General features: G+C 64.8%; 1 protein-coding gene across 1 annotated transcript in view; it reads left to right on the forward strand.

The window, feature by feature from the left end:
• Positions 1–24,628, forward strand: part of BAHCC1 (BAH domain and coiled-coil containing 1) — a 64,911-nt gene that overhangs the window by 25,960 nt on the left and 14,323 nt on the right. The window contains 13 exon segments of the mRNA XM_023211573.1: positions 458–637; positions 11,389–11,511; positions 14,928–16,525; positions 16,527–16,662; positions 16,906–17,014; positions 17,477–17,664; positions 17,764–17,922; positions 18,117–18,280; positions 18,455–18,779; positions 19,370–19,371; positions 19,819–19,861; positions 19,864–19,908; positions 20,115–20,927. Coding sequence (XP_023067341.1) covers positions 458–637; positions 11,389–11,511; positions 14,928–16,525; positions 16,527–16,662; positions 16,906–17,014; positions 17,477–17,664; positions 17,764–17,922; positions 18,117–18,280; positions 18,455–18,779; positions 19,370–19,371; positions 19,819–19,861; positions 19,864–19,908; positions 20,115–20,927 — 3,885 coding nt within the window.

Here is a 24,628-nt window from a genome sequence, read left to right on the forward strand (position 1 = left end):
TGATGCGGTTGGGGGTGATGGTGATGATGTGGTTGGGGGTGATGGTGGTGGATGATGCGGTTGGGGTGGTGGTGATGATGTGGTTGGGGGTGATGGTGGTGGATGATGCGGTTGGGGTGGTGGTGATGATGTGGTTGGGGGTGATGGTGGTGGGTAATGTGGTTGGGGGTGATGGTGATGTGGTTGTAACAAAGATGACATTCTTGGGTTTTGCACCAGCAGGAGGGTGTCAGTACCGGGACACCTGAGGCACCAAAAGACTCAGGACTCTGAGTGTGGCTATCAAAGGCCTATGTGGGTAGCCTTTCCCATCATCAGTTTCTTGGATATTGAAAGACTCCAGGGGAGATGGGGCCTGAGAGTCCCCCATGGGGAAGGGCTGGGGTGTTGCCCCTGCCCTGCCTCAGGCCACACCCTGGGACCTGCCCCCAGACTCACTCTTGCCCTGTGTCCACAGCCAGCAGCCGCCTGATGGGAAGTTCTCCGGCCTCCTCTTTCATGGGCAGTTTCCTCTCCAGCAGCCTGGGCTCGGCAGCCTCCACGCACCCCAGCGGCCCCAGCTCCTCCCCCTCTGAGCAGGCCTACCGTGGCTCCCACCCTGCCACCTCCCAGATCTGGTTCTCCCACTCCCACGAAGGTAAGTTGGCAGACTGGGCTCTCGGCGATGCCCTGGTGGCCAAGAGACTGACCCTGGTGCCCGGGCCAGGGGCAGGTGAGGGGCTCCCACGAGGGCAGTGGGAACCTGGCCGGTGGACGTTGACAAGCAGGCTCTGGTGAGGCTGCCTCCCTGCCGAGGAAGCCCCGGGGGACGTGGTGATTGGTTGGAAACAAGGGCAGCTTGTTCAGCAGTGGTCCTGACCAGATGTGTGCTCCAGATGGGCAGCAAGGGGGAACCGGGGAGCCAGGAGGGGCTCTGGGGAGCTGAGAAAATGTGGAGTACAGCTGGGCCGGCCGGGCTGGGCTCACCCTCACAGTGGCCGCGCCCCACTTCCCCAGATGCTAGGAGGTGGGCTCCAGATCTGCCAGCCGGGAGGGGAGGGGGCGGGGAGAGCTGTCAGTGCACACAGGCTGCCACCTGGGGCCTGGCCCAGGACAAAGAGTTCCTCCCAGGCCACCTGCCTCCCCATGGGACACACCCTGGGCACACAGTAGGCACCTCACGCATACTGGCTGCTCTCAGGCTGCCTGGCCAGCAGGAGGCCCCTGGAGGCCCCCCTGGCCTTTCCCTGGCAGGGCACCCCTGCCCGGATCCCCTTGCTTGCTCAGATCCCTTGCCCTGCAGCCTAGGCGGCGGCCCTGGGCCCCCATGTCCCTGGGCCCACAGTTGCTGGTATTCCCTCGGCTACCCCAACCCTGCAGTGTGGGAAGGGTTAAGCTCCCCCCACCCCCTGCGGCTGGCACGCAGAGAGGTAATTGCAGTTGGCAGCGGGCACACAGGGCTCTCTGCTCCTGGCACCCGGCGCTGCCGTAACTCAATGACTGCTGAGCGGCGGGCGTCGTGTTTACAGAGCGCTGAGGACCCACACACCACGCCACCGCCCTGCTCCAGGCAGGGAGATTAGCACCCGGCACTGCTGGAAGCAGAGAAACCTCTCTTTGTGCAGCAAGAAAGGGGCTGTTTTCCAAGCAGAACAGGTGACGAGTGAGGGGCAGTTGCTGAAGTAATCTGGGCTTTCGGCGCAGGGCGCACATGTTGGGCAGGCGACAAGGGACAACCTCTTCTGGGTGCAGGGGAGGCCGCTACCTTGAGATGTCGTGGACAGCATGGGGTCCTCGGTCCAGACTCCCCTGCCCAGACTCCCCTGCCCCTTCCTCCCACCCCTGTACTCCTAGCGGCCTCCTGGAGGGGAGACCAGGCTGCCCATGGCTCCTGGGCTGGCTGTGGGGGCCCCGCCTTCCTGGCTCATACCCCCTACCCCGCCTCAGCCTTCTGTGTCTGTGGGCAAACGCCCCCGCCAGCCACAGCATCTGGCTCCCAGGATGTCTTTGGGAGGGAGGAGGGTGGCCTGGCATGGGGGGAGCAGGAAGGGGACGCCTGCGGCAGCCGTGGTGAACCCCCCCACAACAGACGCAACGGCTGCTGCCTGGCCCTGGCGCAGCCACAGGTGCACAGATCCACCTAGGACCGCTGACTTGGTTTCCCCTCCTGGCAGTGGTGGCCCTAGTCAGGGCCCAGAAGTGGCACCAACCCATCTCCAGCGTTCTCTGCACCAGGAGAGAGCTGCTATTCCACTCCCTCTGCCCACCCTGGGGGACCCCAGCAGCAAGGAGGGCCGTTTGCGGGTAGCACCACCTGCCTTGGAGCCCCCGTCCCGCCCCTCTGGGGGCTGCTCAGAGGGTGGGTGTGCGGTGGCCCACAGGCAGACAGCACCCACAACGGCCTCTAGACACTCACTTCCCCTCGTGCCAACGGCTGCCTGGGCGGAGCTGACCACATCCCACCCCGGGGACCCCACCACCTCTCAGCCCCTCACATGGGGCCCGGCATCAGTGGGTTCCATCTGCTCCCGAGCCCCTGGGAGTCCCCCTGGCTGGGTGGGAGACCCGTGTCCTGCCACAAGGGTCGACATGAGCCCCGGCGTCTGGGTTCCTGAGCCCTTCTGTCTGCGTCCCAGGGAAGTAGGTCCTCCGGGCAGGGGCGGCCTGAGCAGGAGGAGAGGACCGTGCCCAGGGTGGCCCTGGCTCTGTCACACCGAGGAGGTTCACCTGTCTAGCCTGCTGGGCATCTGGCACCCTGGCTGGGCGAGATGCATCTCCTGCCATCCGTGTCAGGTTGGGGCGGGCACGTGTGCAGGACAGTGGTCTGGGTGGACCAGCACAGGTGGAGGCAGGACAAGAGGACGCGGACGTAGCCTCTGAGCCGCCCACCCGGGCCCCAGAACGCAGGGCCCACCCGGGGCTGAGGATGGGTGTGGGTACCCCCTGAGGGTGGCAGAGCCTCCAAGGCCACACACCTGTGAGGCCTGTACTCTGGCTTGCTGTCCCCTGCGCTGCCTTCAGTTCAGTTGCCCCCCCCCCCGGGATCCCCTCCCCTCCCCTCCCTGCAGGGGTTCCCTGCCACGCAGCCGTGCTCCCCGACAGACCACATGGAGCTGCCGCACTGAGCTGAGCGGCAGAGGCCAGGGCGGGCGGGCCAGGGTGAGAGGCTGGCTGGCTGCCCGGGCAGCATGCCTGGCTGCTAGTTTGACAGGGTGCCAGCTGGCTCCCATGCGCAGGGCCTGTTTCCCTGCCGTGTGTGTTCATGGGGGAAGGGGAGCGAGGTGGGCGGGGGGCACGCGACTCGGCTGGAGAGTGGGAGCCAGCAGGCACAGCGGGCTGCCTGGGCGGTTGGCCTCGCCCACGTATCCTTCCAGTGGCCCAGGATGGGCAGGAGGCAAGTGCCCCGCCAGGCCAGCTTGCCACCCCCCCTCCCTAGCCCAGGGCTTTCGTTGAGGGCAGGGAGGCCAGGATGGGGCAAGCCAGCAGGAACCCAGGTTGGGGTAGCCCCAGGAACCCCCCGACACCAGGCAGGGCCTCCTCTCTCCCCATCTGCAGGGCAGCCCCTGGAGCGGGCCAGGGCTTCCTGCTTCCCTGGGGGAGCAGCTGGGGGTGCAGCAGAGGCAGCCTGGAGCTGGAGGAGCCGCCTGGAACATCTGGCCTGTTCAGCTCCTCCCAGCCCGCAGCTCACACGAGGCTTGGGCTCCCACCAGCGGTGGGCCTCCCTGGGGCTTTGGGTGGGGTGGGCAGCGGAACTGGCCAGGGGCAGAGGTGAGCTTCTGTCAGCCAGCCTGTCCTGGGTGGGTGAGAGCGGGGGTGGAGGCACACACAGCTGGTCCTATTGTCGGCAGGCCTGGTCCCCTCCCTCCCCACCGCGCCCCCCAGCTGCCGGGCCAGGACCACCCACAGGGCCAATGAAAGAGGATTCTGTTCCTGGGGGGCTCAGCTGGGAAGGGTGGGGGCAGGGGCTGCTGAGCCGCCCACTGAGGCCACACGTGGTCTCTTGTGCCACCTGAGGGGAGCCCTGGCGGTGACAGGCACACACACGCACTGGCTGTCCGCCTGGCCAGCCTCTTGGTCAGAACCACGTCCCCCAGCGGCCACCTCTTACCGGGCCTGGCCAGCTCCCAGGGGTCCGGGGCTACGCATGCGGAGTGCTCCCTGCTCACCAGGCCTGGCAGCTCCCAGGGGTCCGGGGCTACGCATGCGGAGTGCTCCCTGCCGACAGAGCCCTGCAGCTTCCTACATCCTGCCGGCTGCCCCCCGTCCCCTTCATCCCCTCTGAGGTCTCAGGATTCGCTGGTGCTGCTGGGAGTGAGCAGGAGCTGGGACCACATCTGTTTGAGGGACAGAGATCCCACCAGCCTCCACCCACCCTGAGTGCCCTCAGAGCTGCTGCAGCCCGAGCTCCATCCTTCCTGTGATGCCTGCCCAGGACCCGCCACTTCCTCCCAGACCCCGTCAGCAATTCCTTCCTCTCGTGGCCTCGGTTTCCTCAGTGGCTAAAACGGCCTCTTGACCTGTCCCCCACAGGCCCGCTGACCACCCCAGCACTGACGTTTCTACCTGGGCTCACTCCAGGCCCCCCACATCTATGCGGGGGAGGGGGAGCCCTTGCCCTGCCTGGACCTGCTGTCCCCTCCCATGTGCGAGGGAGAGTTGGCCAGTGAGGACAAGCTGGCTCCCCTGGGATGCAAGGGACAGCATGGGCGTCCTGGTGTGGGGATGGAGGGGACAGTGTGGGGATCCCAGCGTGGGGATGGGAGGACAGGGTGGGGATCCCGGCGTTGGGGTAGAAGGGCTCTGCCAGACTGGCTACCTCTGGCCAGCTTCTTGCAGCCAGAGGGCGGCTGCCCCGTCCAGGTCTGTGACCCCCCTCCAGGCAGCTTCTCGCAGCCAGAGGGCCTCCCCACTCTGGAGGCAAAGCCAGCCCTCCCAAACCCTCGGCCCCTCACCATGGCCTGCCCTGGCCAGCTGCCCTGCCCTCCTGTCCCCACTAGAGTCCACCCTCAGGCCCCGGCAGTTCCTGAACCCCAGCCCGCTAAGACTTTGTGAGTGTCATGTTCACGGCCTGGCTGAGTGCTGCTAGTCACTGTTGAGGGCAGGGGTTTCATCTCATGGCCATGGTGACCAGCACCCAGGTCCACACCTGGCAGAGCACTGTGTGGAGGTGGCTGGGGGAGACACAGGCCTGGGGAAGCCAGGGTAGGGGCATCCCAGGTGGTAGAACCTGAGCCCCAGGGAGGTTGGGGAGAGGACCAGCCCTGGTTTGGATAAAGGGCCTGGTCCCTGCAGCTGCAGGGTTCCCAGGGCCAGCCCAGGCTCGAGGTTGGGCAGGATGACAACACTTCTGTCATGAGCCTGGCCCTGGGACGGCACCTGCCTCCCTCTGGCAACGCCGCACAGCACAGTGGCGCTTGCGCCCATTTTACAGGTGAGGAAACTGAGGCTGAGGATTTTGTGTGACTGAGAGACTGTCCCCTCACCCTCTCCCTGCTCTCTGACCTGCCGTGCTTTGGAGTGGGTGCCCCTTCTGCTCTCCAAGAGCCAGGGACTTGGCCAGGGACTTGGGCTAGAGGCTGCTCTGGGACCTAGGAGGCTGCACCCAAGGCCCTGCCCACACCCAGGCACCGCAGGACAGGGCGGGACTGTGGCGGATGCGGCATGGGCCCCTGCCATGTGCAGAGCAGGTGGGCAGGGCAGGGGTCTTCACAGACCCAGAGCTGCCTTAGCCTCGAGTGCACACGTCCAGCCTCAGTTTCTCCATCTGCCACACCAGTGAGAACAGCTGTCCAGACCCCATGTGATACAGGCACAGAGAGCACCTTCCCTCCGTGTCCAGCGGCAGCTGTCCACTGCTGGGGCCAGTGGCCTTGGTCACTGGGGGTGGGGTGCCACCTTCCTGGGCTGACATCCCTGGACCTGACCAGTGGGGGTGCAGCCACCCCGGCAGGTGCACCGTCCACTGTGTGCCTGTGTGTCGGGCTGGCTGGTGGTGTGCCTGTGGCCCGGGGGCCGTGACCTGCGTGTCAAGGACGCTGCCTGGAGAACGTGAGGACGGTCCCGGTGGCAGGCAGGAAGGAGTTCCCTGGCAGCCAGAGCTGCTGTCCAGGGTGCCAGCGAAGGCTGTGGGGGTCGTGCGGTTGCTTTTAGCTCCACACTCTGAGGATTGTCCATTACCTCCCGTGGTTTGAGGACGGCCCCAGCCTTGGACCCACGCTCCCTGCCATCCCCGGGCCCACCCTATCCCCAATCCCCGGGCCACCATCCCCAACATCCCCAGGAGGGCTGTGCTCCTCCCTGTGGGGTTGGTGCCTGGATCCTGGGCAGGCTGCTCGCTGCGTTTGTTCTAGAGGCTCCCATGGGAACCTGGCACCTGCCCCTGCTCTTAGCCTAGGAACAGACAGAGCTGGCCCGGCCTGCCCCTGAGGCAGCTATGGGTCACCACTTGGGCCAGTTCCCTGCAGGCCTGTGGATGGGGAAGGGGCTGAGCTTCCCCAGCCTCAGGGGACCCCAGGGATTGGGCAGTCCAGCTCCAAGAAGGAATCTCCTGCCATGTCCCCCACCAACCACTCATGACCTGGGAGCTGCACTTTGAAACCCAGCCTGGACACCCAGGGGTCTGCCCACCTGGGGTGAGGGGCCTGTGTGTAGGAGCGGGGTGTTCGGCAGAGAGCAGATAGGACTAGGGACGGGCCGCTGGAAGGTTGTGGCCCTTTCCAGCCCTAGCGTGGGAGTGAGAACTGCCTGCAGCTGCGGTCACCACCGAGGCCCCTCCTGTGCCCAGGGCAGGCGTCATCAGCCCACCGAGGCCCCTCTTGTGCCCAGGGCAGGCGTCATCAGCCCACCGAGGCCCCTCCTGTGCCCAGGGCAGGCGTCGTCAGTCGACTACAATGCTTTGTGTGCCGCATGCAGACAGGGTTTCAGAATCCGTGTCAGCCCAGCACTTGTGGCCTGGCAGTCATCAGGTAGACCCGTGCACTGCACCTGAAACCCACTGACACCTGAGTGAAGGGGGTGTGCCCCGAAAAGCCAGTGCCGCGTTGCGGGCTGGTGGAGGCCAGGCTGAGCCTCATGCATGTGGCTACGTGGCAGGGAGGCAGGGACATCCTACGTGACGGGGGACGTATGGGGTCACAAGAAGAGCAGGGACCACTTGCCAGGCCAGGGGTCTCCTGAGACTCCCCATGGGAGGAGTAACGGGATTTGGCAGACTTGGCAGGAGGCAGGGGAGGGTTGTCTGCTTCTGAGCCCGGAGGATGGGCCCTTACTGGACGGTGGACATTTCAGACAGTCCCCAGAGCCTCCCACGTTCCCCGGCGCCTCCCAGGCTGGCTGCCACGTGCAGATTTCAGGCCTGGGGCCACGCCCCGTTGGCTGCATGACCCACTGCCCACCCGTCCAGGTGCGTGTGGGAGCCAAAGTGGTACCACAGTGGGAGACAGGTCGAGGCTCAGCCGTGGGAGGCCGACGTGGCTGACGCAGGTGCCTAGTCCGTCCCCCAGGGAGGAGGCACTGCTGTTTGTCAGGATGGTGGGGTGTCCGCTGCCGAAGGTTTTGTCATCAAAGGCGTGGGGGCTGGGGCAGGGTGCTCGAGGTGTACTTCAGCACCCCCAGAAGTTTGCTAAGCCTGCAGCATCCGGGCCCTGAGCTCCGTGGCCCCAAGCGGAGCTCCCTGGGTGACCCAGCAGTGGGAAATCCCCTGACCCCCCCGGGTGATCTCAGTCCTTCTTCTGGCTGGCGTCCTCCCTCCTAGACCTGACCGTGAAGACACCCCAAGTCCAGCATCCTGCGAGACCTAGGAACAGCCCCCTGGTCTTCCACCACAGGGGTGTTCCCTGGGGGGTGGGTTGTGGCCACCTCTCCAGTCTGGCAAGAGGAGGAAGGCGCAGGGCTGGCCTGGAGAGGGCAGGGCCTCGACGCGCTGGGCTGCTGGGAAAATGTGTCAGAATGCAGGAGGGATGAGGGAAATGAGGTGCCTAGAGTGGGGGTGCCCAGCAGGCAACCAGGGCTGGTGTGAGCAGAGACACTGGGCCAGGCCCTGTGTGCCGTGGGTGGGGGCTGCTTCTCCCTTCCCAGGGGTGAGAAGCCTCCAGGCTTCCCTTCTCCAGGTGGGCAGGAGGAGAGGAAGGGTCCCCTCACGCCTGGCTGCCCCCAGCCCCCATTTCTTGGCACTGTGCCCTCCCATTCTTCTGTCCTTCAGCCCTGCCCAGGGGCAGCCTTGACGACCCCCCGACTGCCCACTGTCTTTCCTCCTGCCCACACCACGGGCCTCCTACCTGCAGCCCTTGACCTCCGCAGACATGGCGAGCTCAGGCCTGGGGGAGGTTGGGAGGGGTCTGGGGATGTGGCCATTGTGCCTCTGCCAAGCCCATGTGTGGCCTCCTGGCTTTACTCACCCATCAGGTGCTTGTGACCTTGAGCCTCTGTCTCCTGCAGTCCATCCCATCACAGGACTGAGTTTGGAGTCTCTTGCCCGCCACAGTAGCAGGGGCAGGATGTGGGGACCTCGGTGCAACCCCCACTGCCCCCACGGTTCTTCCCCACACTCTGCCAGGCTCTGAGGGCACCAGCAGCCTGAGTCCTGCCCGCCTCTCTGGGAGGTTCGTTTAGCCTAGGGCTTGCCCTTGTCTGCTGGGGTGATCATAAAAGCTCCCGTCTCAAAGGGGTGTGGGAAGGGGAGGTTCTGGGGCCCTGGCATTCTAGCAGGAACTTGCAGTTGAGGACCTCTGGCTCTGGTCTCATGTGCCCCGAGGCCCTGCTGGCTGAGCCCTCTTGGTCTCTGGCCCTGGAGCGTCTCCTCCATGCCATCTGGGGCCCCTACGGTCCCCCTGGGGCCCCCCCCCCGCCCCCCCCCCCCCTCCTCCGTGGCCGCCCCCCCCCGGACGCCGGTGTGTCCCCGGCCCAGCCGCAGCAGCCCTGCCTTCTGGCTTCTGGTCTCAAAACAGCTGCTCTGATTCATGAAAATCATTTTTTTTATTTTCTTTTTCAGTTTTGAGAGTACAGTCTTGTTGGGAAAAAGAAAGGGGCTTTCCGTCGCTGGGCTAGGAGGACCTCTTCCCTTCCTCTCTCTGCCCCCTGCCCAAAGATGACCCCACCCTGCCGGCTGGGCCTCTCCGGCACCCCAGCCCCTCCGTCTCTGCTCCCTGCCCCTGCATCCCATCTCCCCACTCCCTCCTCCCCGCTCCCTAACTTCCCCTCTGGGGCCTCAGAGGTGGGAACTGAGCAGGAAAGGATGGGGGCAGCGGCCAGGCCTTTGGTCTTAGGGCCCCGACTAATGCTGCCCTGCTCCCTAGCCCAGGGGCCACCAGTCAAGGCCCAGCAGCTGAGGGACGTGCATAGCTGTCCACCCTCAGCTGCCCGCAGAGGGGACCGGCGGGAAGGAGCCCACTCCTCGGCCAGCTGAGTGCCGCTCCCCCCACCGAGTGGATGGACTGGAGGACAGGGGCTCCGTGCCTGGGAAACGGTGTCTGGGAAGGAGGAATTTACAGACTTCTGTTTACCAAAACGAGGCCTCGTAAAACATTTAACAGCAGCCAATTAAAGGGGGACAGCTGCGGAGGTTTAGCCAGCGCCCCCCAAGGCCCTGCCCCTTGCCCTGCCACTCCCCTACCCCCGCCCCAGTTCGTTCCCACCCAGTCCCTCTCAGCTTTGGTCAAGTCTTCCAGGAGCAGAGTTCAATCTGGTAAACAGCTGCTCCAGATGCAGCTCCCACACAGACCAGGCCAGTCGGCCAGGCTCGAGCCTCAGCCCCAGGTCCTCAGCTGGAGGGCAGCTGCAGGGCCGCACCAGGGCCGGGGCGCCTTCCCCAGGTCCCCAGACTTGGCTTGGGATGTGCGGCCTCACAGGGAGATGGGACTTCGCCCTGTCAAGCAGGCTTCCGTGTCTCAGGACTTCCCAGAGCCTTCCCCGTGCTCATGCCCTGCACAGGACTCCAGACGGGATGGGTGTGGGGGGCGTGCTTGGAGCTGGTGACCCAGAGCTTGGGTTTCCTGGAGCATCTCCTGGGGCTTGAGCTCCACAGATTTCCCTGGGATCCACTGAGCCAGAGAAGATCGAACGGTAGCTGGGTGGTGCCTGCCACTGCTGGGGGTCCCAGTGGGATTGGGGTGTGGGGTGCACCAGTTGGACTCAGGGGCCCGTTTTCCAGGAAAGATTCAGAGCAGGAGTTTTAGAAGGTGAGGCCCCCGCCGTCCTGCCCCGCCCAGCTGCGTTCATTCTGGCTCATTCTGGCAGGTTGAAGCTGTAGGTTGCTGCCTCAAATGTCTTCTCCTCAGGCCTATAGAGGGCTGCCAGACACCGAACCACAGCCACCCCTCGGCCCTCACGTTCAGGCAGCTGCTATGGTGGGCCGGCCAGCACCAGCACCACCGGGACTGCATGTGGGGCTGGGGATGGGGCTGGGCAGGTCTGAGTCCGAGAACTCTGCCTGTGGCCCGGGTTCCTGCTGGGGAACCAGAAGCCACACTCCTTGTGACTGGTGTCTCTGGTGTCCAGCAGACATGCTCTCTGCAGCCCTTGGGCTGGGTTCTGGTGCCTGCAGGCCTCCCAGGCCGTGCTCAGCCCTGTCCTGACCTGCCAGCTGTGCTTCACCCCTTGGGTGGGGGCAAGTGTGCCCCACACAACCAGAGCTGTCCCAAGGCCCAGGGCCAGCCACGTGGGTGGCTGGGTGTGGCTGGCTTTCCTGTATTGGGCAGGGGCAGGTCGCTCAGAAATGTGGCTGCCTTGAGGGACAGACAGACCCCTTAGCCTAGAGAGGGGCCTGTCTGGCATGACTTGGAGTCACCGCCTGGGGTTTGGGGGCTGGGGCCTGTGCAAGCAACTCTTTGCCCCCGTCCCCTCCCCACCCTGTGCAGATCTCAGAGCCGGAAGAGGCCTGGCCATGGTGGGAACTCGGCGTCGGATGGACACACCTGTGACCTCCAGCCAGGGTCGGGGGAGGCTGGCCACACCCCAGCAGCACTGGTCCCTGGCCTGGGCTGTCCACTGGGCCCTGGGGCCTGCCTTGGCCAAGTCCAGGCCTGGCTGTCCTTTGGGCAGGACCTTGGCGCAGTGTCTGTCCACCGTGCCCCCTGCTCCCACAAAACTTCCCTGGAGTCCCTTTTCTTGCCCAGCCTGGGAGCTTCTGTGATCCTGAGTGCTGCTGGGAGGGAACAGAGGCCCCCTCGTCCGTCCTCCCCTCTCCCCAGCCCATCAGCAATTCAATTTGTGCCGCACCGGAGGGACGGCATTAGTCGAGTCAGAGTTAATATGATGTATTGACGGGTTGATTTCCCCCCGGCGGCAGCGTGCTGGGCTCTGCCGGGCATCGCTCCTGGGCTGCCTGCCGGCTTCTTGCCTCCCTGGGGTCAGGGCGAGTGTGGGCCGGGGGCTGGGAGTTGCCTCTGCAGCTGGGTCTCTTTGCTTCTCTAGCTCCGGGGTACCCCAGATTTTCGGGGAGTCTGGCATCCACCTTCCTACCCGTGAGCCACTTGGATCACCATGGAAACAGCAGCGTTCTCTACGGGCAGCACCGTTTCTATGGAACCCAAAAAGGCAAGTGCAGCATGGGGCCGGCGTGGGGAGCAGGGATGCTGGAGGCGGGGAGGGGCGCAGGAGCTTCTGGGTCACAAGGGAAAGACCAGCCTAGGTGAGCCCTCCCACCAGGTGTCATCGAGGCCAGGGTGGGGGCTAGAGGAGAGGGTGGGTCTGCCCCTCAGGATTTAAACCCAGGGGCCCGGGACCACCCCCAGGCGCAGGTTCAGTTCCCAGATCGCGCTGTCTCAAGACCTCTCGCTGCTCAGGTGGGAGCAGCTGAGCTGGTGCCCACCTTCCTTATCCCCCTAGTCCCACCAGCTTCCTCAGGACCTGGCCTTGCCCTGCAGCCCCAAGCAGCCCCCGGATCGTGGGGTGGCTCAGGACGAGGACACATCCGGTGGGGGCTGGAGGAAGCCCACAGAAACCTGCGCTTCCTGGCTTACACACTCAGTGGCCTGGGCTAGAGCTGGGCTGCAGGAGGCCCAGCCCCCAGCCTCCCAGCCCCGTGTCCTGGTGGACAGAAGGGCTGCTTACCCTATTGACAGCAGGCATCTCTGAAGAAGGGATGCAGAGTTGGAGTCTGCTGAGAAGTCAGAATCGGTGGGGCTTGGGGAAGAGGAAGCGCAGGCCCAGCAGAGCCAAGTCCTGGTGCCAGCGAGTTCCTCCCGGGGTCCCCGAGACGGCCTGGCTGGAGGTGGGATGGGTGCGGGTCCTTATCTCCAAGTTGGTAGGGTGACATCTCATTTGCATTTAAACAAGTTCCCCTTGGGGGTGACACCAGGAGGCTGGAGCAGGAAGCCGTCGGTTAGTTACTGGGCTTCAATGAGAAGCAGTACAGGTGTGGGGGCCCCACAGGGGCCGGCATCAGTGATACCTAGGAAGGGGATTGGGGGCAGGGAGGGCTAGAGGGGTCCAGGTGACCCTCATTTCTGGCCTGGGCTATGGGAGGGCACACCTTGGGAGAAGCAGTTGGACGGTGGGGTGAGTTCTGCCTCAGTGCAGAGGGGCTGAGACGTCTCCCCAGGAGGATCTGAGAGGTGTGTGGACACACGGGGTGCGGTCGGTGTGGAGAGGTGGACTGGGATGTTGTCCCGGCTGTGGGGAGGGACACCCAGGCTGTGGGGGGTGAGGAGGGAGGTGGGGACAAATGGCTTCCGCACAGCCCCTGGGAGCCCAGGAGCCCTGGCGTTTAGGGCTGGAGCTCCGGGTCGCGGCAGAGGAAAGGCCCAGAAAGCCCCTGCAGGGCCTGAGAGGCAGACTAGACACGTTGCAGGGAAGAGTGGGGGACCCCAGTGAGCCTGTACTCATGAGTGGTCATGATGACCCCAACTCTGAGTGAGCTGAGGGGTGGGGACCTGAGGCCAGTCTGCCCACCCTCGCTTGGCTGCCCGTCAGCCCCTTCTCCCCACCTCACACCCACTCCAAGACCTCTGTGTGGCCTGCACCTCCGCACCTGCAGGAGCCCGAGAGTTGCTAAGGCTCAGGAGGGCTTTGGCCTCGCCCGTGCCAGCCAGCTGCAGGGGAGCAGGCATGGGGGCCAGGAACTCACCACCAGCCCCACCCAGGGGGTTCAGCTCTCACCCAGGACAGGCACCCAAACCCATCTCCTCACCCTACACCCCAGCTCCTGTGGCTGCAGGCTGAGGGGCTCTGCTGCCCAGAGGACAGCCCCGCAGGCCCCGTTCCCCCAGGCCCACGTCAGCCCCGGCACGTGCAGTTATTTTGACAGTGTTTGTCAAGGGCGGGCAGGTGGCTGGTCCCAGCCCCAGAAACCCAGCCCCTCCACCAGCACAGGGGACTCCCTCTGGGCAGTGGGCCGGCCAGGCCTCTCGGCTTTCACAATATTGTGGTGCAGCTACGTCCAAGAACAGTATTTGGTTTTGGAAATGGAGCTAATTAGGTTTCGCTGGGGCTAGCCCCTTCCCGCTCCCCTTCCCCCTTGTTTCTAATTAGCAGGAAATTGACAAGGAATTTACATGCCTGAGGACAATTTTACAAGTTCCAAATGTTTCTTTTGTTTCCCCCCTTGTCTGCTCCCTCCGCTCTTGGCACCACCCTGCTGCCCACCCACCCAGCTGGGCGTGGAGAGGAACAGCCCCCCCCCAGGGTCCCCAGTGGCGGTGACCTGGCCCCCTCTGTGGGGTGATGGGTACCCCCAGGGCAGCCAGGAGTGTGGAGAGCTTGGGGCAGACGCTAGCCGGAAAGGGCGGGCCCAGGCCGAGGGCCCAGGCTGGGCAACTATTTTCAGGGACCGGCAGAGGGAGCCCCCAGACACCCACCAGCCACCAGGCAGAGTGAGCTGCTGCTCTCTGCCCCCGGAGCCACTGGCCTTTCTCCATTGCAACCCATTACCCTAGCCCCACCAGACTGAGACACCCAGACGAGAGGCCGAGGGCCTGGGACCTCCCAGGGGGTCCAGCAGGTGGGTGAGCCCCTCCTCCATGACCGCCTGTCCTTCCTCGCCTCTTTGGGGTGCCAGGAGCTGCGCCTGCCACCTGCCCCTGATTTCCAAGGTCCTGGTGCCTGTTTGTAAAGACCCAGCGGGGATGCTCTGTAACACTCACTGCCTGCCCCGTGTCCCTCGAAAATCCCTGCTGACGCTGGGCCAGGTGGGGGAGAGACTGGCCTCGGGTTTGCATCTCCCATCTCTGAGGTGTGGACGCTGAACGTGGGGGCGGAGGGTGAGTGTTTCACGGGGACAGAACTTCAGTTCTGGGAGGTGAGAGGTTCTGGCCACGAGTGCTTGTGACGGCTGCACGGCAGGGGCAATGTGCCCAGTGCCCCTGAACTGTGCACCAAAAATGGGAAATTTTATGTTGTCCATATTTCACTACAATTTTATAAAAACAAAGGCAAAAAATGACCGGGCACGGTGGCTCACGCCTGTAATCCCAACACTGTGGGAGGCCGAGGTGGATGATCACTTGAGCTCAGGAGACCAGCCTGGGCAAAATGGTGAAACCTTGTCTCTAAAATAAAATAAAAGAATAGGCCGGGCGCGGTGGCTCACACCTGTAATCCCAGCACTTTGGGAGGCCAAGGTGGGCGGATCACGAGGTCAGGAAATTGAGACCATCCTGGCTAACACGGTGAAACCCCATCTCCACCAAAAATACAAAAAATTAGCTGGGCCTGGTGGTGGGCGCCTGTAGTCCCAGCTGCTCGGGAGGCTGATGCAGGAGAATGGCGTGAACCCGGGAGGTGGAACTTGCAGTGAGCCGAGATCGCGCCACCGCACTCCAGCCTGGGCGACAGAGGAAAGGGCGAGACCCCATCTCAAAAAAAAAAAAAAAAAAGCAAAAACCTTCCCTAGGCTGTAACCTGGGGTCAGTGCCAGCTGGTGTCCGGGAGGCACCTGGAGCACCTGTCTCAGGGAGTCTTCCTCCAGCCTCACCCCTAAGGCCTCCCATCGACCTTGGCTCTTTCCCACACAGATAACTTCTACCTGCGCAACCTACCGCCCCAGCCCACGCTGCTGCCGGCCAACCACAACTTCCCCAGCGTGGCCCGGGCCGCCCCTGCCCACCCCATGGGCTCCTGCAGCCGGGATCGAGACCGGGGCGAGGCTGGCTCCCTGCAGAAGGGCCCCAAGGACTTCGACCGCTTCCTCGTGGGCAAGGAGCTGGGCAGAGAGAAGGCGGGCAAGACGGCTGAGGGCAAGGAGCGGCCGGCGGCAGAGGAGGACGGTGGCAAGGAGCGACACAAGCTGGTGCTGCCCGTGCCGGCTGACGGGCACTGCAGGGAGGGTGGCCCCGCACCCCGAGGAGCCTGTGAGGGCCGCTCCAAGCACCTCACCTCCTGCCTCCTCAACACCAAGGTGCTCAATGGCGAGATGGGCAGGGCTGCGCTAGCCAGCTGTGCAGGGGGCGTGCTGGGGCGGCCTGGCGCGGGGGTGGCAACCTCTGGGCGCTGTGCAAAGGAGGCAGCAGGCCCCCCGGAGCCCGGGCCGGCCTTCAGCGAATGCCTGGAGCGGCGGCAGATGCTACACCACACCGCGTCCTATGCCGGGCCGCCCCCACCCCTCAGCACGGCCGCTGGCTCCTTTCCCTGCCTGCAGCTGCACGGGGGCCCTGACGGGCTCTGCCCGCTGCAGGACAAAGTCCCCCGGGACCTAAAGGCCAGCGGGCCCACCTTCGTGCCTTCTGTGGGACACCTGGCCGACAAGGGCCGCCCCTTCCAGGCCACTGAGGCCTGCGCTGTGGCAGGGGAGGGCAAGGACCGGCACCTGGAGGGAACCATGGCCCCCGACCATGCTGCACCCTATGGAGTCTCCTATGCCCACCTGAAGGCTGAGAGCAAGGGCGAGCGGCGGCCTGGGGGCTTTGAGGCAGCCCTCAACCCCCGGCTAAAGGGCCTAGACTATCTCAGCAGCGCAGGCCCTGAGGCCTCCTTCCCTGGACTCCCTAAAGGTGGTCTGGACAAAAGTGGCTACTTCGAGTTGCCCACCTCTTCACAGGACTGTGCCCGGCCTGGTCACCAGGACCCGCTGGGCGGGAAGGCCCCCCAGGCCTGCTGCACTTTAGAGAAGACTGCTGGCAAGGAAGCCCCGGCCGGCCCCCCGGGGGCACAGAAGGTGGCCCGGATCCGGCACCAGCAGCACTTGGTGGCCCCCGAGGTGGAACAGGGGGGCATTGGGGCTGAGGCCAAGCGCAAGTCCCTGGAGCTGGCATCCCTGGGCTACAGCGGGCCCCACCTGCCCCCATGGGGTGTCCAGGCAGGCCCGGGCAGCGCCATGGCCATCAGCGAGGAGCGCAAGGCTGGCACCTACCTGGACCCCTTTGGCAGCGGCCTGCAGCAGGCGGCCCTTCTGCCCCAGGAACTGCCTGCACCACCGGACGAGGTCTCGGCCATGAAGAACCTGCTTAAGTACAGCAGCCAGGCCCTGGCGGTGGGCCAGAAGGCACCCTTGGTGGGCCTGGGCGGCCTCAAGGCCAGCTGCGTCCAGCAGGAAGCAAAGTTCCTGTCCTCTAAGGCCCCAGGCCAGTCGGAGAGGCCGGACTGTGCCCGCAGCCGGGAGCACGACACCACGCACGGGGGACGGGGAGGTGCGGCAGCCCCCCGTGGGCATCGCAGTGGCCTTGGCCCGGCAGAAGGACACGGCGAGCCGGTCTGAGGCAGCCTATGGCACCAACGCTGTGCGGCAGGGCAGGGCCGCCCCCGCTTTCAAAGGTACAGGCCCTGCACAGAGAGCGAGGCAGGCCGGGCCCGTCTAGGATGCCCAGCTGGCCCTGCCCTGCGCCCCTGCTCGCCAACTCCCACACCTGCCCTTGGCAGACCCTCCAAGGCCCCGGGACCAGGGGAGCCTCCTCAGGGCATCAGGCCCCCGAGCTCAAAGCGGGGTCACTGCTTGCCTTAGCCGGTGGCTCCCTGGCCGCCCAACCCTCTCCTTTCTGCTGTCTCGACCCTGTGCAGCTGGCGGTGGGCCCCGTTCCACACACGCGCTGGACCTGGAGGCCGAGGAGGAGAGGACCCGGCTATGTGATGACCGCCTGGGGCTCGCCAGCCGCGAGCTGCTGCTGCAGTGAGAGTCGGGCCTGTGGCCCTGGGGAGTGGGGCTGGGCCTGGGCTTGGGGCTCCCCACTCGGAGCCACGTGGAGGAAGAGGGTGGTCATGGCTGGGGCAGCAGATTCTATGGCTGGCTGTGGGTGGGTTTCTACCCACCCCTAGAGCCTTTCTGGGGTCTCACCCTGGGTTGGGGGTCTCAGCTAACCCCCTGCAACAGTCAGGTTGCCCACTCTCAGGGGCCAGGAGAGGGCCCCCAGTCAGCCCTGCAGAGCACTGAGGCTGGAGCCTGGGGTTTTCCCTGAGCCTCTAGGGCCCGTTCTCTCTCCCAGGTTGATGGCAGGGGGTGGGGTGGGGAGCTGGGCGTTGGCGCTGCTGGCAGGGCTGAGCCCCGGGTCTTACAGAGACAGCAAAGGGCCGGGGGTGGGGTGGGGAGCTGGGCGTTGGCGCTGGTGGCAGGGCTGAGCCCCGGGTCTTACAGGGACAGCAAAGACCGCGTAGAGTTCGCCCGGATCCACCCACCGAGCAGCTGCCCAGGGGACCTGGCCCCCCACCTCATGATGCAGAGCAGCCAGCTGGGCGGGGACCCAGCCCCCCACACCCACCCCCATCCCCCCTGGCTGCCCCGCACCCGCAGCCCCTCCCTGTGGATGGGGGGGCACTCCTACGGTCAGTGATCCCAGGGTGGGGGCTGGCCTGGGGCTGACGGGGGTTCCCTCCTGGTCCCTGAGAGTGGGAGGCCTGACCACTGTGCCTTCTGCCTCCCAGGCCTGGGGCACCCTGCCCTGCACCAGAACCTGCCCCCCGGCTTCCCCGCCTCTGTGGCTGGCCCCGTGCCCTCTGTCTTCCCCCTTCCCCAGGATGCCCCCACGCAGCTGGTCATCCTGCCCTCAGAGCCCACACCCCACAGCGCCCCCCACGCACTTGGTAAGGGCCCCTGGTCCAGGCTGCCACACTTGGGGGACTGTTGGAAGGAGGGACAGCTGGGGGTGGGCTGGCCAGGGCTCAGGAGGGAGCAGTGGGCCTGGTGGGCTAAGGAAAGGGTGACGGGGACTCGGGGAAGCAGCCCCGGAGCTGTCCCCTCCCCGACCAGGCTGACCCCTCCTGGGCCCTGCCCGCAGCGGATGTCATGGACCAGGCCTCGCTGTGGCCCCCCATGTATGGGGGCCGGGGCCCTGCCTCTCACATGCAGCACCCCGGCCAGCTCCCCGTGTACTCGAGGCCACAGCTCCTCCGGCAGCAGGAGCTCTATACTTTGCAGCAGCAGAGGGCCACCCAGTTCCAGGTACCGCCCCCAGCCACGCCTGCCTGGGCCAGGCACTTCTCCCCTCCCTGCCTGGCCGGGCCTGGCTCCGGGAGACCCCTGCACGCCTGCCCTCCGGCAGGATGAACCCAAGCAGGGGACCCTATGGGGTCGGGGGAGCCTGAGCCTGCCTGAGCTTCCCCCTATCCCTGACAGCGGAAGCCCGAAGACCAGCACCTGGACCTGGAGGAGCCCGCCCAGGAGAAGGCCCCGAAGTCCACTCACAAGCCAGTTGCCTTAACCCCCACGGCCCCAGGCGCCCCCTCACCCGCTGCAGGCCCCACCAAGCTGCCACCTTGCTGCCACCCGCCCGCCCCAAAGCCCCCTGCCAGCTGCCCCACCCCACCTCGGCCCAGCGCCCCGTGCACTTTAAATGTCTGCCCTGCCAGCAGCCCCGGGCCTGGCTCCCGGGTGCCCAGCGCTGAGGAAAAGTCTGGGGAGGGTCCGCAGTCCACGGCTGACATCGTCACGTCCGAACCAGGTGAGAGCAGCCACCTGGCCTGGCCCGCTGTGCTCCGATCCAAGCCCTCCCGCCCCTGCCTGGCAGGGCTGAATCCGGGCTGCCTGCAGGGCTGCTCCACACCAGCCCAGGCCCAGGGCAGCGTGGCTGTTCCCTTCCTTTCTCTTCTCTCTTCTCAACCCTCCCAATGGGCATGGGAGAAGCACACAGCGGCCCAGCTGCCTCCTTCCTGGCCCTGGGCTGACGAAGGCGCGATGAAGACGGTCCCACTGGCCGTCGTGGGGACGCTCCAGCAATGAAGGCAGGGCCTGCTGGTGGTGGTGCTGGCACCCTGGGGGGCACCGGGCGTGGGACCTGACCAGGCTGCTATTCAGGGTCTCGGCAAAGCTGAGTGAGGGAGGGGCAGTGAGGTGGGGTGCCTGGGTGGGGGGGGTCTCAGATCTGGCCTCAACCCCTGCCACCCGCCCATCCACTCCCTGCCAGCCTATTTGACTCTGTCTGAATGGGGCTGAGAGTTCACACTGGAAACCGTGTGGCGAACATAAAACCCGGCCTAGTTTCACGGTCAGGAGACGGAGCCAGCAGAGGGTTTTTCAGTTTTTCTCCCTTAGTTGTTTTTTTTTTTTTTTTTTTTTCCTGCAGTTAATGGGACGTGATGCCTCTGACATGCTGCCGGCTCGTTCTGGTTCAGGGAAAACCCTGATTCAATCATCATGTTTTACAAATTTCCCCTTTTCTGGTTACCCACAGCACACCATGCCAGAGATGGCTCCTGAGGCCACCCCAGCCCGGGTGGCCAGGGTTGTTGGGGGAACATTAGAGCCACTCGGCGGGGGAATGTGGGCCTGGCCTCAGGCTGCTTACACTTTTTTTTTCTTTATTTTTTTGAGACAGGGTGTCTCCCTCTGTCGCCCAGGCTGGAGTGTGGTGGCGCGAGCATGGTTCACTGCAGCCTCGGCCTCCTGGGCTCAAGCCATCCTCCCACCTCAGCCTCCCGTGTAGCTTGGACCACAGGCATACACCACCACGCCCAGCTAATTGTTCTTTTATTTTTTTGTAGTGGTGCGTGCACTCTGTTGCCCAGGCTGGTCTTGAACTCCTGGCCTTAATGATCCTCCCTCCTCAGACTTCCAAAGTATTGGGGTTACAGGCGTGAGCCACTGTGCCCAGCCAGGCTGCCCCCTTAATTAACGTTAACACTTTACCTGCCACCAGTCTTGCAGACCTGCAGCTAGCCCAGGACCCTTCCGCATGGGCTTGGGTCTGAGGGTTCGAGGTCACTGTCCTCCGTCCTATCGCAGGACACCCCCTCACCACCACTCCCAGCTCCCTGCTGACCTGTCCCCTCCTTTGCAGACCTGCCTCCCGGATACCTGCGTCCCGTGGCTGGCCTGGGCTTCTCCCTACCTTCAGACGTGCACTCTTCTAACCTCGAGGACCCTGAAACTATGCAAACCGCCACCCTGGGGGCCCAGCCTGAGCCCACAAGGACATTCCTGCCTGAGGAGCCACCTCCCTGCAGCCCTAGGAGCCTGGAGGAGCCCGGGCTGCTCTCAGGGGCCAGGGAGGCCACCCAGGACCTTGCCGCCACCCCCCACCCTGCCGAGCGGGGACCCCAGGGGAAGGCAGCGGACTCCAGCCCACTTGAGGGGCTACAAGAACTGCAGTGTGGGGCCCTCCTCGAGGCAGGGGGCCCCGAGGCCACCGGCCAGGCTCATTCTACTCAGGGAGGGGCACGAGAAGAGAGGAGCAGGGAGGAGGGGGAGCAGGAGCCCTCATCAGGGGCCTCCCCCCAAGTCCTGGAGCAGCAAGCAGGGAGCCCGGGTGCCCTTGAGGACGAGGGAGAGCAGCCGACCCCTGAGGAGGACGAGCTGGAGGAAGATGAGCTGGGGCAGCAGAGCATGGAGGACTCAGAGGAGGACTGCGGGGGAGCTCCCAACAACAGCCACCCACCCAGGGCGCTACCAGGCCTGGATGCCTTGGTGGCCGCCACCATCGACCTGGGGGACCTGCCCAGCGACAGCCCACCAGACCCTCAGCCCCCAGCAGCCTCTGGGACCCCCAGCACAGCCCCCCTGCCCCATAGCTCAGGGACTCATGGAATCGCTCTGCTCAGCGAGCTGGCTGACCTGGCAATCCAGCGGCAGAGGAGTGAGAGGGCTGTGCCAGGTAAGCCCGGTGGTTGCCGCCACCCCCCAAAGCCCCAGCGGTGGGACCCGCAGGCCTGGCTCACGGTCACCTGGCCAGATGGCAGCCTTGGGCCCCGCTCAGTTGTCCCCAAAGCGTGGTGGGTCCCCTGGAGAGTGTCCACCTCCCCTTGCCGACCCTCGTCCGTGGAAGTCCGAGGCAGGTGTGCCTTTTCCGAATCCCCCTGTCCCAGGTGGGGTCCTGGGAGCAGGACTCACCCGCATGATGGTTTCAAAGGAAGGGCCTCTCAGGCAGCACCTCCTATTGAAAGTGGCTGAATAGGGGCCCGTGTCCTGGCAAGGGGATAGGAGAGCCTGCCTCCTGCTCTGCCAGGCCTCCACCTCCTCAGGCTCCGTGGCTGCTGCCCTGGCCTGGGGGGTCCAGTTCAGGAACCGGCAGCTCCCCACTCAGGCCCAGGGTAGGAAGCAGGAGGTTGGGGCTCTTGCTGCAGGGAGGCCTATGGGACCGGGAGCTCCTGGGCTCTTCCACCCACCCAGAGGCCCCAAGGACAGCTGGACAACAGTGGGCGGGGCCAGATCACCTAAGATACCTGAGGGTCGGGTCTCTGCTTAGCCTATCCTAGCCCTTGGTCTGGGCACTCCCTGCGGTCCAGCGCTCCCGGGAAAGCCCCTGCTTCCTGCCGTCTTCCTTGTGGACCCCAGAGAAAGCCCCAGGGTAGAGGGCGTCCCCCAGCCGGGCACGGTGCCGTGGTGGTTGTTCACAGCACGAACCTGACAGTCCTCAGGGCTTGGCCACTGCTTTCTGGATGCATAAATCTCACCACCACAATCAAGAGAATGTTCTCAAACAGTGCATTTCCCCAGGGGCTGCTGGCCCACACCCAGCAGGGGTGTTCCGCAGTGCTGGGAGCTGCCTGCCCTCAGGGGTATCTGGCCCAGAGTCCCTGCCTCTGGGTGGGGCTGTGCAGAGGGTTTGAGGAAGCTTGGAGTCCTGTCAGGGTAGGCTCCACCGGGACCCCCCAGAGGCCCTCCCTTGGGCCTCTAGCCGGCGGTGTATGAGAAGGTAGATAGGGCGAGGTGGAGGCACCTCGGGGCACGGCCTGAGCTGCCGGGGACCCGCCGTGGGAGGGTCTCGGGGACCCTCACCCGGCAGCATGAGGAGGCATCAACAGAAAGGAGATGCCATGTGTGTGGCCAGAGTGGCCCGTCTGCCTGTGTGAACGCCTGCAGGACAGGAGCCCGTTCACTGCATGAATAATCAGGTATAGACCACGTGTCCCAGGTAGGAAGCCATGTGGCTTAACCCTGCGTGGATATCATCACACTCTGGCCAGACCAGGTGTCCCAGTCACCAGGGTGTGCAGAGGCAGAGTCAGGCCCAGCTCTGCCCTCTGGGTCTCCACCTCACGGTCCCCTCCTGGGCCCGCACCCTCGCCCTTGCCCTCCCCTTGTCCCAATTAATGGGCAGGTCTGTGCAGCTGCTGGGCTCAGCTCAACCCTACAAGTATAGTGACCACTTTGGTTGAAACTAATTAGGAGACTGATTTTGTCCCGTGCCAGACAGGATTTCAGACGACAGCAGGATTTGCAGAGGGGAAAGTGGGGAAAAGTCCCTGGCTTCGGGGCCAGGTGGGCATAGAGCCCCCAGGCCTGGCAGAGCCACCTGGGTGAGGCCATGTGGGGGCCACACGCCTGTAGCCTGCAAGGGCAGGGAAGGCACAGAGAGACTTCTGGCCAACTGCAGTGACCCGGAGACCAGGAGACCTGGGGCCTTCGGTGGAGGGGCCTGCAAATGCATCTCCCCAGCTGCTGATGGCAGCAGCTGCTCAGTCGACCCCCCCTTGGCCCTCTCTCCCCTCCCGTTCCCTGCGGACCCTGGACCCAGCAGCCTGAGTGTTCCCCGGGTCCCCACCAGATCTGTGGTCTCGGTCCAGGGCTTTGCACCCCAGCATCTGCCCCTCCGAGCTCCTCCTGGCTTCTGAGTAATGACCTCTGGGGATGGATCAACCCTTGGGCTGGGCTTGTGGCCTCCAGGCCCTCCCCTGTACTTGGGGAGGGAACTGGCCGCGCACCGTGGAGCACCTCCCAGCCGGGGCGTTCGGGTTGATGCCTTTGGTGGAATCTCAGGTGCATCCCCCGGCGGTCAGGCGCTGATGCGCCGCATTAGGGATGGGGTTTGCTCTGGTCGTCCCGCACTCCTGCCTCTGGCTGCGATCAACCGTGTCTCTAGGGAGCCCAAGTCCGTTAAGTGGAGCATGGGGTTCAGAGGCAGAGACCAGGTTTGGGGTGCTCATTGCTGTGAGGTTATCGTTACTCCTAGGCTTTCCCGGGGGTGCCAGCACCTCTACTCTGACCCCACAGGGGTCCCCCGGTTCTCCCGCCTTCCTGGCCATAACCACTTACCCCCACCGCAAACTGTCTGGCCCCTGTCTCCTGCTGGATGTCCTTGTGGGATCAGCCCATGGGGGCCCCGTTCCTGGTCTCTGTTGTCAGCCCCCAGGGCTGGGTCCCCCTACTCAGGCCCTGAATCCCCATGCTGGGCCCTCCCTTGCATGGATGCCAGCCTCTGCTGGCCCAAGCTCTGACCCCGAGATGGGCCATCCCTTCCCCAGGCCACTCCCTGGGCTGTTGGGCTGCTGCTGTTCCTGCAGTCACTGTGAGGGTATCTCCCCCGCCCCGGCCCCCAGGTTGAGGTCCCAGAGGATGCGGCCCTGGCAGCCCCTCCCTCCTGACCTGTGCTCAACCCCTGCCTGCAACAGGGCCGGAGTGTGTGGAAAGGGCCTGGCAGAGCCCAGCACTGTGTTCAGAGACGGGGCAGGGGCAGGGGTTTGGTGCTTTGAGGGAGGATGGAGGAATGGTGGGGGCCCCTCTGAGAAGGGTCACAGCAGGTAAGGCTGCATCCAGAAACCCCTACCGCTGCCCTCCTCACAAGGAATTGAGGGTCTGGGGTCCCAGCTACCCCGGAGGCTGAGGTGGGTGGGTGCTGGAGCCCAGGAGTTCGAGGTTGCAGTCAGCCGTGCTGGAGCCACTGCACTCCAGTCTGGGCAATAAAGCAGGGCCCTGTCTCAAACCTAAAGGTATCAAAGGGACTTGCCCCCCCCCCCCCGCACTGCCCACTGGCCTCCCTGCAGCCACTGCTCCTTAGGTGTCCACACAGGCAAGTAGACGGAAGGACTGATAGGCAGATGGACGAGCAGTGGCACGTCTTAGCTGCTGGGGGACACCAGCCTCCACCACCTGGGTTGAATGATGCCCAGGTACTGAAGCCCACAGTTCCAAAGCCATCTCTCCACGTGACTTTGAACTTGGTTAAAGCCACATGGACAGACGTCTGAGGGAACCGCGGGCTTGAGCCACTGAATTGAACTTGGTTGAACTTCAGCAGCTTCCATGCTCGAAGCCTTAGTGGCCTCTTGCAGCACTGCCTGTGTCTGAGGGCCCCAGAGCGAGCGTCTCTGAGGGCCCCGGAGCGAGTGTCTCTGAGGGCCCCGGAGCGAGTGTGCCTTCCCAGGGCTGCCGTTCGAGGCAGCTCATCCCTGGTGGGGGGGACACACAGGCATTTCTGTTAGAAGCAGTGACCAGCAGCTTACTTTTACTTAGATGGTTTGGGGCCTGTCTTGCTCTGTGACATGGAGGACCCTGCCACATGGGTCCTCCCAGCTGGCCCTGCCCTACAACCAAGGGAGTGTCTCCCCAGCCTGGAACCAAACGGGTGTTGGATGC

This window comes from Piliocolobus tephrosceles, chromosome 16 (genome assembly GCF_002776525.5).
Source record: "Piliocolobus tephrosceles isolate RC106 chromosome 16, ASM277652v3, whole genome shotgun sequence".
Taxonomy (NCBI): domain Eukaryota; kingdom Metazoa; phylum Chordata; class Mammalia; order Primates; family Cercopithecidae; genus Piliocolobus; species Piliocolobus tephrosceles.